General features: G+C 34.0%; 1 protein-coding gene across 3 annotated transcripts in view; it reads right to left on the bottom strand.

Annotated features, from left to right (window-relative positions):
• cv-2 (crossveinless 2) overlaps positions 1–19,488 on the bottom strand; it is a 73,989-nt gene that overhangs the window by 5,254 nt on the left and 49,247 nt on the right. For all 3 annotated transcript variants that reach the window (XM_066302108.1, XM_066302099.1, XM_066302089.1), the window contains exons 3-5: positions 6,628–6,731; positions 1,622–1,709; positions 1,385–1,561 (exon numbers count right to left, since the gene is read on the bottom strand). In XM_066302108.1, coding sequence (XP_066158205.1) covers positions 1,385–1,561; positions 1,622–1,709; positions 6,628–6,731 — 369 coding nt within the window. The remainder of the gene's footprint in view (positions 1–1,384; positions 1,562–1,621; positions 1,710–6,627; positions 6,732–19,488) is intronic.

Below are 19,488 nucleotides of genomic sequence, written 5' to 3'. Positions count from 1 at the left end.
GCATTGTCTCATTTGCATGCATTGTCTCGAGGGGAGGTGCGCATATTTAAAATTAAAATTGGTCATTAAGAGGAACAAAACTATGGTCGGATGCATACAAAAAATAATTGAAATATTAAACGTTCATTAATAAATATACGCTTTTAATACTTGGTTTATAATATAGGCATGTCGGAATTTTAATTGTGAGGAAAATTCTGGTTAGGTGCACAAAATTGTAAATATACAGCATGACTTATGTAAATCTGCAAGAACTTAGAGGGGAATAAAATATTAAATGTGCAAGAGGCTAAAAAAAAGAAACAGCATGGTTTGATGGTTTTCACAAAACTGATGTGTTCGAATAACAATTTTCTCTTCAGTACAGCGTAAGCCAAATTGTCTCGGACAGAGATGATCTCAAAATCCCGTAGAGATAAAAGAATAGAAGAATGCCTGTACCCTCATCTTGTAAATTTTGTACATATCTAAACGGTTTTTATGTCTACAAGTTTGAGATGATTGCTTGCCTCACCAAACACTAGAAGGTATATCTGCATATATTTCTCATTACATTACTTTCATCAGTTAATATGCCTGGCGATGGTCTGAAACTATCTCGCAATTTCTGCTCTTGGACTGCTCCGGTTACTCTCACTTACTTTCGGACATTTTTGAATATCTAATAGAAGTAGTTAAAGTCTAATCGCCCGATAACCGAATAACCGTTTTCAACCCTACTCAGGAATGCAACACTAGAAGAAGCAAGAAACGAGTGGAGAATGATAATAAAATTGTTTAATATTTTAATTGCAGTTTGTGTCATGTGTGGTGGTAGAAAAAGTACAATGTTTCACTCTTTTAAAAAATAATTTTTTGTAATTCGTAAGAATTACCAAAGAAAGAGGAGCGAAAGTGTCTTTTCAGTGATAGAGAGTGATATTTTCGTTACTGATTGAACAATACATTCATTTGTCGTTCTAGTTAAGGTTATTTTGCATTATAAACGACCTATAACACTTCAAAACCACACTTCTTTAAATAACTTAATTAGAAAAATCACATCAATCTACCTATACCTACCAACACAAAACAAGATTCTAAACAACATTATCCAATATTGCAAATATCTCGATCTGAATATTTCAACATTCCAGCTATATCGCATATTCAGAGGAAACAATAATAAAAAATCATCGAAAGATTGTATACCGTCATTAAGAATTACCAAGAAGTTTTTCTAATCATAAATATTGCATGGGTTTAGCTTGTCCATTACAGCAAACGTGAAGTTACGTCCTTCAGAGGGGGCGAACAATGTGATACTCAAATTGGAATTTTTTCTAAGATTCATGAGTTTCGATTTACTTTTTTTGGCTCCGAGTAAATTATTTTAGACATCTACCTGGACAAGTACTGCAACATTTTCCAGGTTCCGGAGGGATCGGATTGGAACAAGACGTATGGCACTGCAAATCCGATATCGTAATGATTCCTGCTTCGCATCTTATTATTTTGCAGGGATTGGAAGGGTCCAACCATTCTGTGTGGCTGGGATAGGGCATTCCATTATAGGTGCAGCCTGCACAATAAAAAATAATACTTATGCAAAATTCTGGAATATGCTAATATTATTAGATACCTTTGCATATTTTGCAGCACCCTCCATCTACAACCAGGTGGCATTCGTTAATTCGTGGACAATCGTTTTTGCATTCCACGTATCCATTCTGAAACAAACAAAAAAGCATTTAGGATGATTGTTATAGGGCATATACATATTTGATTTGTTGATAATAAAAGACAAACGGAAAATATGACCTCGTATTAATAGTACCTCCTTACTTGGATTGGTAATAATTCATAAACTACCGGAATTTATTGGCTACTACAATGAGAGATTTAATTATTATTCAGTTTGCTACAAATGGCCGGCGATCTGTTTTAATTGGCTATAAACTGAAATTAAGCCTCTGTCTCAGCACGTGTGCACTTGACCATTGTAGTCCAGTTTTAATAATCTCTAGAAATACAAATATTTAAAGGAGACAGGTCATTCATCCTGCTAATTTGCAGGTAACTTAAAAACATGTCTGGTAAATTAATGCTAATTTTATGGTGTGTTAATTTTCATAAAATCCAAACTTGCCAGGCCTGGATTTGCAAGTAATATTTTTGTAGTTCACATATCAAAGGCAATAATAATTAGCCAGTAGATAACAATTGCCAATTATCGCTTTCAGAGACGACTTAGGAGTTATAACATAAACTTAGTTATCAACAAAAATGATCTGTCTGAAAAACTGTACAAATACTACATACTAATAAAGTGCTTGTTGTTAAATATTTGCTGGCAATTAAGAGAAAGAACATAAATAACCGCAGGAATCGCACTATCAAAACAAAATTTATTAATAGATAGGTTTATTAATATTCAACGTAACTCTGTTTATTTTAATTAACAATAAATATAAAACGTAAGTGTTGAACGAATGGACAGCCTGTAATTATTTGTCGTTTATAGCCGGAGTGAAGCGCTCTCGAGATAAATCAATTATTCGAAAGTGTGATTCTTGATTATTTACAACATTGTTGAGTCGTAATTGCACGGATTTTGAGGTCAGGGTGTATTACATTTGTTGTATTAGAGAAAAAAATCAGGTGGCTCGTTTTTCCATTCAAGACAGATCCTGGACGAAGAACGTCCGAAATTAGGGAATATTGGATATTCGCGTTGTTAAACTAAATTGAGTGTAAACTAGACGGAAATTGCACTGGAAAGACACTGCTGGACCAGATTCAGAGACTTGCGTGTCTTCGAATAACGCTAGCCTTGAGAACGAATCCTACGAGAGTCCTGGTAATTAATTCCTGAAATCATGACAAGCGAGAGGCTCTTGCGAGAATATTCAAGAATGTGAGCAAGAACCATCTTCACTTTTCACGTCTCTCTCATGGAAACACGCTATTGATTGATAGCAGTGGACACATTTGCTCTCCTAATTTAATGAGAGAGATTAGTTTAAGCATATGGCCGAGAATGCTATCTCCATTCTCAAGGTCGTTCTCATGAAAGAGGGGTCAAGAATCGTCAACATGAAGGCGTCGACTGGAGGACCTGGTGATTACAATTAGAGGTAATATGTACCGTGCGGTATATAAGATGCGCACACTACCAATTGCAGTCGCTGCAAAATTTGTCTTCTTTGGAGATCTTCTGGCGAAACTTTGCTCTGAATTATTATCTTTAAAATTTTCAAAAAAACTGGCCAAGGACCGAAATTGTGCAATGAAAACCAGTAAACACGGATGCTGAAGTTAAAAATCAGTTTTCTGAAAATTTAGTATTAATCATGATTCGGGTAGGAATTCTGTTTTTCAGATTTACAGATCCCTGTTCCGTAAGAAACTCAGAGAGAGAATGGCCGGATCCCCAAGAAATCTGGCCAAAAGATAAATATGTTCAATGATAAAGCAAGCGCAAACACATGACTACGTTTTCGATTTCTTACCACTGTCCCAGTAAAGAGACCAGAGACGCACGAAGAAGGTAGGTCGAACTATAACCTGGCCAAAAGTTGAAAATTTGCAATAAATACTAGTTAGAACGAGATCTAACCGCGAAACAATTGCCTTGTTATGTACTTAAACAGAGCGAAAATGGTCAGCAAACAAATACATACAGACTAAATAATTAGTGGTCAAATCAACCAACGTAGTATTTTCCATCAGACTTGATTCACCGTTTTTTCATCAATCTAAGCTCTTGATTCTTGACTCAATACTATCATAACGATGCTTCGAGAATCACTTAATTCCCTCATCCAACAGGTGTATCCCCTTGAGTTGGACAAACATCGAACGTTCCTCGAATTAAAACAAAGAAGCGAAAGCCACCGCGTAAAAGAAATCGTACTCTCGCGTACGTACCGAGGCCTTTAGACTATTGAAAATGTTGTTTATCAACCTAAAAAAAAAGACAACATGTTAACCACTTTGGCGAGCCGTTACGGGACATTCTTCGAGCGTTAATTTCAAGACAATGCGCTCCGGGCAAGGTCTTGCGACTCCGGTGTTGTCTTGCCTGGAGTCAAATACTTTACGTTATTGCGTCACAGTATATGAATTTGGCACATAGACGTGCAATAAAACGACAAAAGCTATGGAGAGCAATAGATTACGTTTTTAAACCTGGATTGTTTCAAGAGGGGCATCCAGAGTTTTGAACCTTCAAGAATGTCTTTATAAAAGTTGTTTTCAGAATTTTCTGGTCTGAAAATGAGGCAATAAAAAATTTAACACGTCTATGGTTGCGGTAGTTTAGTCGAGCGCAAGCGAATTCCTCGAGCGCTTTCTGCTGGAATCGATGTGTAATTTTTATTGCGATTTTATTCCTGTATTTAACACGAAAAACAATTTTACGACATAATGGTGAAAACAATATTATTTCGGAAAATCCCGGATTTTTTCTGACACCTGAAATTAATCTTTTCATATCTCACTTCATCAGCGTGATGTAATCGCAAGACATTTATATCGGGATCAAAGAAAGTCTGGAGTTGAGGCGAGTCCACAGGCCAGGTGTTTGGTGTAGGTGGGATGTTTGTGTATTTAAACATCAGAGATAATGAAGAAATCATTTGTCTTAAAGTTGCTATACAATATCTCCTTGAAATACTGAAGCGATGATAAATGGAAACTGAGAAACGTCATTAAAATCGACTTGAATGGTAATCAGACATAAAACGATCCGAATTTTAATAGCAATTTCAAACAGGAATTAAATATGTATTAAAAGTTGCTCACTTTTGCTAGTTTTTCGCGTTCATTTTTATTATTTCAGTCTGCAATAATTAATCCAAATTGAGAGGAAACATAGATGATACAATCAATTAGTGATTTCCGACTTGTGGCTTTATTATACACGTGTATAGTGTTGTGTACAATTAGAAATAAAAATAGCTCAATATATTTAAAAATATTCACTGTAGAAAAAAAATGTTACTGAAGTTTTTTGTATAAAAGTAAACTGATTTCAATTTCATTTATAAATATACCCAATGTTCTATTAAAAAAAGCGTTTTTTTTTTTTAAGTTATCTTTACAAGGCGATATTCAATTGTGTTTCCAGTACCATCATCGTAACCAGCTCAAAAAATACAACTCCTTGCAATGTAAACTAGAGTTCTATCTCTACTAATAGCAAGTTAAAAATGATGCCTGTTTAATTTGGTATTCCCGTATACATTACATTTATTTCATTATTAATGTAGAAGAAATTAGCAAAAATGTTCTTAAGAAAATTTCAAAAGGAGAAGTTTGTCCCTAGGGGCTTCAGGATCAAATCTCCGAAAAATTTGTTTAGATGATAATTCTCCTACATAGAATGGGATAGAAACAGAGCATCAGAAAGCTTTTAGTTTCATTAGAAATTATTTTGTAAGGAATATTGCCGGTGGCGTCTATCTCTTAGTGATAAGTTACTAAAATGATAACTTTACGAGCAAAACAATAAATTTCCTCATTTCCAAATTAACAACGTTGTAAGAAACGAAAACGTTCTAAAGAAATTTGGTATCAAGTCATGGATTAGTATAAAAAATTTAAGTGAAGTAAAGCATTTAATTTTGAAGTCAATTAATTCATAAAAATCTCAAGCCGCTTGACTACCAATCACTAGTATTATACATGTATCTAGAATACCCACTCGTGTGGTTTACACATGCCTACTTTTTAAAATTTAGTGTTAGTGGTGTTATTAAAATGTGTAACCTTGTTACTCTCCTTTAGCGGTTTTGCAGGTTTTTCGCGTTAAAAACCACATACCAAATACCTAGTATCACCATTACACGTCCATTTTTCCTTGAACTTGAGCTTTAGCGAGAAATTTTCCAAAAAGGTGTCCCAGGTAATTTGCTCACTCCTGCATACATCAAACTGGCAAAAAGCTAATATACCATTTTATTCCTTTAAACAAATCAAACCTGTTTTGTGAACCAACGAGAAATACACTTTGGAAATTTTTGGCCAAATATTTATTCAATTAGCAGATGGTTCAAGGAGGAGACTATGTATAGTCAAAATAATATCAGATTTTATGTATATTAGTCCGAGTGAGTGGCAGGTGCTCAGTCATGCTCTTCGTGAGAAGGTACTTTCATTTTACATTTCGTCATCGTCATGATCAACGTTCGGTAGCCACGAATACATGTTTTTACACATGAAGTATCTAACACAGTTACATATCAAAAGTGACCTCTCGTTAACATAAACAATACAAGGTCTTTAGATAGTGTCAATAACCCAGCAACTTTTTTTTAATGCTTGATAATCGCATAATAAAAGTCAAATATTCTTGTTACACATCAGAAATCTGCATTTACACACACAAAGACTATTAAAAAGTTTGCACTTGATAGAGATATTACTTAATTACACTTGCAACGCATTTGCCATTCCAAGTTTTGTATACATGCATATTAAGTTTGCAGGAAAACGTTAAAAACAATTAAACTGGCAATTAAGTTAATATGGATTTAATGGACATTAGTACTGTTGCAATAATTAATCTTTGGAAATAATTTATATTCCCACAGTTCTGATGACCTGTGAAGGAGACTGGTAAATTTCCTCTTGAATTTTTCTTACCTTGCAGATACATGGGAAGCAATGGACAATTTGTGCATCAAAACCAGTGGTGACTGGTTCACCTTCGTTGGGACATGTCTGCCTCTTTCCCGAAGGAAACGGAGCTGTAACAACAAAAATCTTCTTAATATTAACAATTTTTTAACAATGTGGTTAATTTTTATGATTCAAAGATTGACGACTAGTTAAATTTCATATCAAAAACCATACTTCACGAATCAGAATCGTATAGAATTACTGCCAATAAACGAAGTTACAAAACTGAAACGAGCGAAATAATGTTGTGCAAGGCACTTATATTATGTTTCACATGCACAAAATTTTCAGTAAATAGAATTTACAAAATATCTTTTTAATAAATTATTTGGCATTAAATGCTCAACTTTATCCTATTTAACGAGCTCTCCATCTCGTAAAATTTTAAAAATAATATTTGCATGCATATCGTCAATGCATCAAATTTGTAACACCCTGTATACTTCTTGAAAACAACTAAAAAAATTATTTGGAAGTACATGACATCTATAATAGGACTTCTAAAGCATTAAAAAGGGACAAACAAAATTTTGAAAATAAAAAAAGTCTATTCCTTTAATAGTTAAATTCTCTCGTTTCTTTCACACTCTGCCACGAGGGTCAGTTCAAGGTGAAAAGAGATTCCCAGCTAAAGGGTTAAAAAAATGACATTTCCAAGAACCAGTTATATCCGCATTTCATGCATTCCACTACGAAGTGTTTGGCGTTAGTTAAAGGGAATAAGCTACTTAATGAAGAGATAGCTCTGAAGATAAGTAGGTAAATCGGTCACTATAGGTAAGACAGAGTACGCAAACGTTGAGACGAAAGTTAGATAAGGAGGTCAACATTTGAGATATGTGATGGATGCTTAGAGCTAAATACATCACACCATCTATCTATCTTTGTCCCGGAATCCCTGGTCATACGACTCAGAGAGAGAGATTGGATGATTATATTGGAAACCTTTTTCTAGATGTCACTCTTCTTCGTGTCATCATAACCTGAAAACTACTCGTTTTGATTTAAAATTAATTAGAATATTGTTGATGTTACATTATTTATAACTTAAATGGAAGAAATGGATATCGAGCATTTACGATTTTGATCGAATCTTCATTATTGGTGGGTAATAATAAAAATTTGAATTAATATTGCTTTACATCATAATAACTAATGCAATTTAACCCAAAGAAACCAACTAAATTACTTTGAGGGACTGAATAACTGCGCCATTACTTGTTGTGGAAGAGTTTACAAAACACAATAAATAATGGTAACTGAGCCGTGTAGTTGCATTTTCGATTAGTGTTGCGAATGAAGTGTGAAAAATGCTAATCCCCTAATAATGTGTGCCAAAATAAATTATTAAACACGCCCATGTAATCCATAAGCCGTAAATGCGTCCAACTTTAATGCTGTTGAGTAGGTCAGGCTGTTCAGAAGCATAATCTAGCCCGCGATATATTTAACAATATTTAATTTTAATTTTCTAGGACGTAACAATGACACAGAAACTTATAGGCGTGTACTACTAGTAACTTGATATAGTCGTAAGTAAGCGTTTTTGCGAGCAAGTACGCAAATCTTGTTTGGGAATTTGTAATGTCAAATTATTTAGATTGGCGATTGGATTAGCAAAGCCAGTTTCTTACCAATAAGGTGGAAACGAAGAATACGTATAGCAAATGCATGAGTGAAAACACATAAAACCAGAGGGCAGAAGCACCAATTTGTAAAAGACAAATAAACCAAACGTCTTCGTGTGCAATTGAATTTCCATTGTACATTCAAATTTTCTGCTTCTGCCACTGGTGGATAAGTCAACTGTCTGAGGAACTTGTGATGATTTGAATTAAATCGCTATCTTGAAAAAGGTTTTACGTTGGGTTTCCTTGTTGATACCAGCATGTGACGATATTCTATTCTTCGATCAATATAAGTAAGGTAAATTGATGCAAATTCCAAAATCATGTGAACTCATATTCTGGAAATCATTAGATTTTTCTGAATGTCGAACTTGCATATGCTGGAAATATACACGATATTCAAGCGGTTTGTGTTTACTGTATATATTGGGAAAAATCGTCTACTTGGGTGCGTTTTCGAATTTTCTTTCATCTTCTGGAAGTAATTGAGGCTCAAGTGCATCTAAAATGAATTTGCGAAGAAATCATTCTGTTAAACCTGTTAATGTTAATGATAATATCATTTTATTCTCACAGCAGCTCTGCTAATTTTTCATAACTACATATTTCTTTGGAAATGCTGTTTTCCTTCTTTTCTCGTTGTAGGACAAACCGGGATTTTTAATTGAAGCATTGTCCCAACAAATACATGAGATCTACGTCAACATTTGATAACGCTTTCACTGTTGCTAAAACTGCTTTAATAATCACAATCATGGTGAGACTGGCTTAGTTTTTATTTTTCTTTGAGCTAGTAAGACTTTAAAGGTAATTGCTTGAGGATGAAGTGGTTATTCAGATTTCAGATTAATCTTAATTGTTATTTATCATCGTTTCCAAGATTATAGCAACGTAATAAAAAATATCATTTAGTTGAAAAACTTTCGAGTTTACAGGTTGTCTACCAATTAATCATTGGGGTAATGAGCTGCAACAGTGACATTTTGCGATAGGATAATCAGTGTATTTTCAATTTGGGATACTAAGAAATCGAATTATATATTAATCGAATGATGATGCAAATCTTCAATAGAAATGCCGTATTATTACATTTGAATTGATTAAGCAATTGGCAGTAACTTTAATTCTGAAACACGTTCTTTAACCCAACACTTATTATTTCAGGCTTTTTTATTTCCAGAAACTATAAAAACTTTAGAAAATAACGGATAGAGAAAGAAGGGATGAATATCTTTTCATTTTGAAACATCACAATCGTTTAGATATTTTTTTTAAGTAGAAATATTATTTCTGCCTGCTGAATTAAACAAACTTCTTGGTTTAAGATAACTTGAGAAGGAAAAGAAAGTTTTGAAAATAGTTGAAAAAAAATTTTATAATAATGGACAGTAAGGCGAAAATATCCAAATATTCTTAATTTAAGGAAAAAGATAAATGCAATTTTTTATGGTTAAATCTGAAGATAGAACTGTATAAAAATTATCGAGGAAAGTTTTTCCTTATTTTTCCATTTTACTCTGTAATTGTCACGTAGTGGTTCCATGGAACGGAAAAAATGTGGAGCAGTGTATCGCATACTTCCAATTTCAGAAATTATGCATCAGGAACGCTCCTTTAAATTTATTCATTATAACCGTAAATTAATTTATTTCTAAGTTTTCATAGTAAAAATAGTATAATTGCAATAAGGACTACACCCACTGATACTTCTTTACAGGCATACTAGAGAAATTTGATATGAAATAAATGGAACTTAATTCGCAAACCTCCAATAATTATTTCTTGAAAACTCGGCTAATCCATTATAATCAACAAGTAGCCTCTCCAAGCACGCCTATTTGCGGTGGCATTAAGAATATCCCACCTATATAAATAAATTCGATTTAATTGTGTGGGTTTAGTATATTATGTCATTAGTTTTTCCGAGAAAACGAATTTGCTTGTTTAACACAATCAGTTGGTCTTACACGTTTATGAGTCTAAAATTAATTGTCCTTATCGAATTTCACCCATTTCTCAGCTGTTAACAAGACCGAACTGCAAAATGTGTTTTATATTGTAATATGCAGAAATAAGTGTTTTAATTATAGTCGGCCCAATTTCAACTTTTATGTGTTGCAATATCTAACACCTGCAGCCAAACTTGCTACGAAGTTAATTGAAATGGTTTCAATTAAATTGTTCGAATTACTTATTGCAGTTTCAAAATCAAGTGCAATAGTCAAAGACAATTTGACTTTGGATTGTGCGTGGACGAAATAAAACCCAAAGTAGGTACCTTCACTAAACGAGTTTAAAATTAAAGAAAAAATAAGATAACAAGGGTCTAAAGTGATTGATATGAAGTTATAAAACCGATGCAAATCTAAATTTAATTAGCAAACATGCCTTGGAAAAATAAACTTCGTGGAGTACTACGAATTTGAGAATCTGGCAAAAAGAAGGTTAAAAATAGAGTTACACGTAGTTTTTCGAGAGTCTACGTGATAAAACTGAAAGTTCACGGCTGTGATTAAAAACACCTTAACTCAAATAATTTTTCCTAATCAAAATATTTTTAGAAAGCGAACGTTTTGTGTCTGTGAAATGGAACAGTCTGTGTCCATGAGCTATGTTGAGGAAATGTCTTTGTAAAGTGTTGGGTAAACTTTTTAAGGGCGCCGTTGATAGTTGAAACAAAAGTAAAAACGTATTTCAAATATTTTGGATTTTTTCGAATACCCCAGTGACTAGTGAGTAATTACGCAACTTTGACACAGTTCAACTAACTTATTATTTCGTACTGTTTCCAAGATCCCAATGGTGACCGGGAAGTTTAGCATATGTGTACAAGGCGTTTTTTAAGTAGGTGGCCTAACTTCAAAGAATAGTTCTTTGAGTGAAGCCTTGTAAAACGAATCGTTTATATAAACATAGGTAATGGCTTGTTTTTAAGATACAAAGTGTCAAACTTTTCTTTTAATTTTTATATTTTTTCACATTAAGCACAGTGATGGTCACTCAGGTCACCGCATTTAAATGCGTTAGATTTTTTCCTTTGAGCGCATGTAATGTCCTTTGTTTATAGAACTTTGGGCAACGCTCAAGAAGAATTAATCCAACGAATTTTCAGGATTCCTGTTAACACCACTAATGCTTGCGTTGAAGTTGAAAGAGGACATTTTCACCAACTAGTAAGTATTATGTCACTTAGTATTAAACACTTTTTTACTAAAAAAAATTGCGTACCATTTGCTTAAATGTAGATTTAATAGTGTTTTTGAAAATTATTTTTCTTAAATATTCGGCGTTACTCCTATGGACGTCATTAACCAAAGGAGATAAAAAATTTCTCGCTAAAAAGAGTTCTTCCTATTACATTACAAATTGTTACTAAGCGTGAACGTCACATTAGTTTATTTGTATCTTGTTATTTAGCAGTTTTTTTTATATGTAACGATTAAAAAAAAATTTCCGCCCTATATTTTGAAAAAGAAGCATTACCGGAATTACGTTTATATAAACTTTTCGACTTAAAATCACTCAAAAAATCACCCCTTGAGGTTTGACCGTGTACTTAAATAACACTCTGGGTATCTTTTATGTACATACCTACTGATGTTTCTTATCATGTTTCTGTCCCTGTCATTCATTATAAAGTCATTTTAAGTCTCCTAATTAAAAACATTTTTTATCATTTGCTTTCCGTATTCTTGGTGTTTATTCTTTCTTCTGCATCCATTTATCTGCAGATTTAGTATCGGTGAATGTACGCACACACGTATGCCTTTACGTCAAAGAACCGACTAGGACTAAACTGTCGGTCTGCCAGAAGTGTGTAGTCTATGGTGGTCCTTCGAGTTTAGTACGTAGAACTCGGTAAGGAATCTCGAGGAAAATATTTCAATTTTAAATTGCTTTTCAAAGGGCTGCGCCAATCGAAAAATATCCAACTTTGAACAAATCTACAGATTAAAATCTCGCTCTTAGCTTCTGAGACGTTCGAGCCGATATTCAATTTGAACAGCAATGAATCTTACCGTTACATCCAGAGAGTTAAGGTTTATCTCTTCTGGGAATACCAACATCGGAGTGATTTATAACCATCCCGGAAGACCGTATTTCCCTGTGCTTTCCATCTTTCATCCATAAAATTATAGCGAAGCTTGGCATACTATACACCTGACATTTTCATAAGACTGATTACTCATAAATCAATCAAACTAGTTTGATTTTCTTTCAACGGCATAATTGTGATTTAACAACCTCATTTAGCAGTAGGCCATTTCGCAACCTGGTGCGTTCTCGAGATGACTTATTAAACCTGCCTTGAAAAATGAGGCCAATTTTATTATAATATTCTGAAGAATGTCTAGGATATTTGCAGGTGGTCACTCGTTAATCTACGGGCACGTAACGTCAATATTATTCCATTTTTGTGCTCTTCCAATCATACCTAATCGGAATCTTATCTTGTTAGTTTTATGTCTTGAAGTAAGTACTGATTGATAGTGATATAGTAGGAGGCGGCGACAAATATTTAATAGCCATATCGTTAATTAATACATTTAACGAATCAGATTTAATTAGTGATCTTGATTTATAGCCTAATCAATTAGGCATTCATTAAAGCAACCCACCCAAATGATACAGTTGTCGCCTTGTCCAAAGTTGGTGGTTATTGATGCAGCCCGAATAAGTACTGATGAAATTGATAATTATGGAAATCTCGTTCGTGCATTGGGTAATCCTCAATAAGCTCTTATGTGTGAATAAAAAAATTGTTTCAGTTCAAAATTTTACAACGTGTTTGATTATTCCGTTGGGCTAATGAAAAGATGGTTCTGAAACCCTACCAAATTCCTTTACGGCCTTGGCATCAGTACCGCCTACTACACATTGCGTAATCTTTCCGTGTGACCCAAATTGCAAGAAAGGAAATGAAATCACAACCGGTTCGATCTTGAGAAGTGTCAGGCCAGTTTTGCCAATTTCTTGCAAACAGCTGTTCGATGTACAGTTCGCAAGATATGCTAAAGTCTTGTCGCTTCCTCCTATGGTTCTTCATCAGTTTTACTGCTCTGAAGGAAATATTTATGCTGGCGTGGTTAGAATGGTAATTATATGAAATTGTTGCTTATTACTGGCGTCTAATGAATGGAATGTTAATAACTAGGCAGGCTCACGGAATTGCTTGTTTATTATTTTTTTTGGTCGGACGTACCCCTATAATGATGAGAATAATAACCATTGTCTTAAGCGGTAAAAAGCAGAGTAATCAAAAGATTGCGTGCATGTAGAGATGTGTGAGAGAACTGAATTGCTTTTTGTATACCTCTCAAGAGAATTGGTTTTTTTTTTTTAAATAATATATTTTATTAGGTTCTATTTCCGCAAATATAATTCATGTGACAATCAGACCGTTATCTTTACAACCAGCATTATTTATATCACTATCCACATAGACACCTCTTGTTCAATTGACCGCGACCATCGCCTGGTACCTTTCGTTGTAAGTCATGAGAATTACGCATGACCAACTATACGCATTTACTGAGCGAACCAGTCCTGCTATGACAATCCTGACTGATGGCGGTAGAAATGCAATGCATAGAGATCTCGTAAATTTTTAATTAAATTCAAGTATCGCTCGTTAGCAATAAATCCTAACTGTTCCCGCGAACAATCGCCATTATCGTAACTAACGAATCCGAGACGGTACAAATGAACCAAGACATCTAAAGTCGCCTCTGCAGTGAGATGCAGGCTGCACACCTGCAGTAGCAGTACTGCTAGCTGGAACGACCTTGGCCTCGCAAACAACACGCGTCCTGCTGGTTCGACAACGGATCACTTTTTGCATCGTATAGAGGGTGTCCCAGATTCGGGAATATGCGGACAATATCTTTAGATCTAGCGAAAATAGCGGATAAGAGTTTACTGGGTGATTCAATTGTCACTAGCGATATAGCTATTTCACAAACAGTTAACGTGTCGGAATTTTCCTGAAAACTTTCCAAGGGAGGAAGTACTCACTCACAGTCGGTTTTCAAACCTTAAAATTTCATATCTGGAAAGCCGTAAAGCAATTCCCTTAAAAAGTAATTCTAATTACATCTCCTTTAGTTTCTGAGATATGCGATCAATCAGTATCCATACCTGCACTTGTACTCGATTCGCGGGGATATACATAAGTTTCCGTTTTTCATCGTATCTTTCAAATTTATGTGCAGAATACATATATTTCTTTAATAATATGATACAGTGATCTAATGTAACATGTACTTTTAGAATCAAGTTTTTATGAATGATTTATGATTTTTGAAATTTATGATTGATTATTTATGTATCGATGTAAGCGTTTTTATCAAAGGTGAAAAGATCAAATGGTCGATAGCTCTTTTTTCATATTATTTCTCCATATATGTATAGAGAGAGCCAAGCTTAAGTGAGGTTTTCCTTTTAACACGACATGAATCTTAAAAAACTAAGCAAAATCTTTATGTAACATTTTTTCGAAATCTTGGAAAATTAAAAAATGTGCGCATATGAAAGTTTTAATAAGTAATAATATCTTTATTTATTATTCGCTTTAATGAAATTGTCGGTATTGGTTTCGTTCACACAAATTTTATCTCACCTTAACCATGATTCTATACATGCTGTTACGAGAGATTTTCTTCTCAAATTATTTCTGCGGCGTTTTCTATCCGTTCACGGTTAAGTTAATTTCAGTTGAGAACACCAAATTTCTCAAATACCTTCACAGAAAAAAGTCACATGGGTTTAGGTCTGGTTATGTCGCAGATTATCTTATTGGTCTATTGCGATATATCCATCTATCAAAAATTTGGTTATTTAAAAGTCAAGTGCTTAAACTGCTTCAGGTTCATCGTGTATATATTTGCGACGCAATTCTCATATAGTACAGCTGATTCTCATAATGACTTAAAAATGTAAAATATCCGAACCTTTAACGGCCCGAGGCCCTAGCAACTCAAGATTTATCACACCAACGTTGAGCTCATAAATATTTATGCAATTTAGCTAAGAAAAACTTTGTAATTTGTAGGATCACCTTAAACACCCATTTTAACATTAAATTGGAATAACATTAATGCTAGTGGTGGCAATTTATCGTAATTGGATTGTGAAAAATGGAAACATAAACATTGTTTGTTATGTCGTGGCATAATTGGTTAGGGGAATTTCCGTGGCTAAGTGCGCTTTAAGAATTTTGCCACTTTAAGACAAAACCTGAATTAAAAAATTCCTTTTTAGACACCTGGCGCATGTCATACATTCAAATTAGACCTAACAGTGTCTGCCTGAGCATACTTTGTGTTGTCACTTCCGCATCGATGTGGGCCTAATACAATAACAAGAAAAAATTAATCCATGTCATATTGTTTTTGTTACGACCATAATATGGTAATTGGCCATTACCTTTTATGTATGTATATGAGAACAGTCCTGATTAATTTGAATATACATTTTTCTGAATATATAATCTTCCCTTACTTAATGAACAACTGGTCGAATTCGGAAATGTCACACACACGTGAACTATGGAGGAGGATCTGTTGATATATACAGTATGTAAAATTGAAACTCGTACATTTCAAAATCGTCTAATATTTAAATCTTTTTGCTAGTTAAAGATTTATTTAAATTTTGCTGTGTATACTTCGTGAAAAATGGTCAAGAACGATAGGTTTTTGTCAGAAATCCTTGTGTTTAAATATTTGGTAGAAAAACAATCGTTTTTATAACTTTTTGCTAGTCAAACTGAAATTCATACACCATGGATTCTTGCTAATAAATATGTTTTGAGTCATTTATGTAATTCTAAATTTATTTTGTTACACTCTAGTCCAGTTTTAACAAAATTGCAAGTGTAATTTGTAATTAATGTCTTTAGAACAACGAGACGTTACAGGGGTCAAACAAGTTAAACAAAGAGAGAGTTCACCATCATAAACTTGAAAAATCGCAACAGGAATCGAAAAAAATATTAACAGACCTTATACCATAATACAAAGCGTCATTAAACGTTATATTCTTGATCATCAGATGAAAAGTAAAATGAGGAAATCTTCAAGAAGTATTTTTAATAAGCAAGGTGAATGTTGTGGATTCCATGCAAAATTGCGGAAAATTCAATATTGTTTTCTCTGAAGTTGATAGAAATTGAATTAAAGGAGACAGCTAATCCCCAAACAATTACAAATTTATTGCATAAATACAATTTTCATGGTAGAGCGGCACGAAAGAAGTCATACATAATGAAGGCAAATGGAATTCAGTTTGCTTAAGAACGCAAAGACCAAGATGTTTCATTTTTGAAGAAAGTAATATTCGCGACGAAAACTAATTTCACATTTTTGGTTCTGATAAAGTAACTAGAGTATAATAAAAAACCCAACTAAGCATTAAAATTCAACGATTTGCGAAGAACTGTAGAGCATAGTGGTGGCTCCTTAATGGTATGGGATTATATATCCGCCAAAGATCTTAGTAAACTATATTTTACTGATGGTATGAACCAAAAACGTTTATAGTGACATTTTAAAACAAAATCTTGAGCAAAATGCTGAAAAGTTAAGAATAAAGGATCGTATTATTTCTTACTTAGATAGTGATCCCAAACTTAAGGCGGCTAAAATTAAACCCTTGTTGTTAAACAGAGTATCCCATAATTAAGTGCCAACCCTTAAATAGCGTAATCTAAGAGCAAAAATAATATGAAATTGGTAAATAAACATATGTCCTGAAGTGCCCTCTCAGGGAGATGCGATCCTTTGAAGGAGATTCTAATGAGATTATTTTTGCTGAATAACTCATAAACTACATAACATAACTAGCACGTTAAAATTGTGAGAATACCAAAATTTCATACATTCGTGTTAAGTTATTTAGGAGTTATTTAAAAAAAATCTCGTTGGGGCTTCCTTCAAGGGGCCGTATCTTTGTCAGGGGGCTGGCAGATCCGGGCTTTGAGGTAGCCAACCTAATACATTAATATTTTCATCATTTAAAAATTGTTTACCGGCTAGTGTGCTTTGAATCGTTATCCTGCATAAAAACCCGTGTTAATGGCATTTGATATTGTGCATGAAGTAGCATAACTTCCCTCAAAATTTCAACATAAATTCTAGCAATCATGATGTTTTTATTATCCAAAATATAGATCCTACTTCATAATAGGAAAAACATGTCCACAACATAATTTTCGAATTTCCATGTTTTACGGTCTTAAGGGTGTACTCAGGTGGATAGGCAGTTCCCCGGGGACGTCAGATGTAAACTCGGCGTCCAGTATTACCAAATGATACGATCTTACATTCATCCCACTAGGGAATATTACGCCATTTTGTAGGCGGCCAATCTAAATGTGCTTTTGCAAACTCTAATTGTTTTTTTTTTAATGTTTTTTATTCAGCAAGGGTACCTTTCGCGGATTTCTTGCTAATAGATTGGAATCTTGTAGGCGTCGCCTTATGGTTCTTGTTGAAATATTTCCACGCACTGTCTCCTGGAGTCAAAAGAAGAGGCAAATGGATTGGCTTTTGCAACTTGCATCACAATTCTGTCCTCTCTTGTGGTCGTTTTCCGTTGCCGACCACAGTTTCGGGTTTAGGTTGCCAATTTAGAGCATCTCTCACCATTTCCGATGAACAACCCAAAAGATTTTGAGTTTCTGAATAATTTTTGCCCTCATTACGCCATTTTTTATTAAACCTCGCTTTTCTGCAGGAAAATGCTTTTTTCTTCTCATGATCTTTTCGAGAAAAGAAATGTTTATTCATAACTGCGTACATAATTCAAAAATAACAATTTCTTACGAATAACAAAGTAAAACTTGTACAAATTCCAAAAAATTGCGAAAACTGCTATTATTTTGTCCTTTTAAGATTGGGCATCACTACAGTATACTATTGGAGTTATGCTTATTCATATTTTATCAAAATAGTTTTCTGTATGATAATTGAAACGAATGTTGATAAATTTAAATATTGTACTTTATTTGCATTGAGTGAATTTTTAAACGCTAAGTCTGCATTTTCTGCAATTTTACTGAGGTACTGCTATTATTTTGACCACAATTGTATGTTTATTTACCAATTTCGTACTATTTTTACACCTAGATTACGTTGTGTAAGGGTTATCACTTAATTATGGGCCTCCCTGTATAAAAGCCTCAAAGTTATGGAAATCCTTCCACGAAGTCCCGACCCGAATGCGATTGAGCGGTCATGATACCTCTTGAAGGTTGCAAGGAGGAATCGTGGAGTTTCTAACATTCACACCTGGATTTGGCCAAGATTTATTTGAATCTGTATCATACCATGTGGGAGATTCAATTGGTAATAATGAATTGTCAACCAGATATTAATTGCAGTTTGCCAAAATTTTTTATTTTGTTTTATGTTAGTCTACGAGCTGAAGCTTGACAAAATGACTAAAAATGAAGATATTTAGCTTTTTCGCATTGAATATATTATCAAGCGTTTTTCCCTGTACGAACTTTTTCGTTCTTGACTGTTCTTCCTGCATTATACACAGAGAAATTTAACTAGATCTTTAACTAACGGGAAAAAATTAAATATTAGAAAATTTGAAGTTGTACGAGTTTCAGTTCGATATACTGTATTTAAATTGGCGTTCTGGGTTTAAACATGTTAATGAAAAAATTTCATGAATTACTTCATTCTCACAAAACCATCCCAAAAGCTTAATCGTTAATCTCAGAATTGCTTAATTATATCGTCGATTTAGCCGTATCGCCTTATACTACACCAACACTAACGAAGGTTATCGTTTAAAGTCAATGAAAGGCAGGCTCCTTTTTATTTCATTCGCGTAAAACCAGCCACAACAAACGTAGATAAATCTACTAGAGAGGTACTCGCCAACAAGAAAAGCGCAATTCAAAGCACGGCCAGGCAGGAGGAAAAAGCAGTTTGTAGTTCCTGCAGGGGCATTACCATTATTTACACTGTTATTGTGAGCACTCCTGCTGCTGATCGCAATTCAGACAAGTGCGGTTGTCTATTCTTATAGAATAGTTAGAGGTGCATGCCTTTCAACTGTCTTTGGTACGAACACACCTGGTGCCTTTATTTTATGAGGCTTTTAGGTACCGAGGCAGTACAGAATTGCACGCTTGTTAAAAGACGATTGTTTGTTGCTGTTGCCGATTTTTTTTTCACTGTGT

Source organism: Euwallacea fornicatus, chromosome 1, assembly GCF_040115645.1.
Source record: "Euwallacea fornicatus isolate EFF26 chromosome 1, ASM4011564v1, whole genome shotgun sequence".
In the NCBI taxonomy this organism is placed as follows: Eukaryota; Metazoa; Arthropoda; class Insecta; order Coleoptera; family Curculionidae; genus Euwallacea; species Euwallacea fornicatus.
The sequence above is the reverse complement of the archived record's forward strand: the minus strand, read 5'-3'. Positions and strand labels throughout refer to the sequence as shown.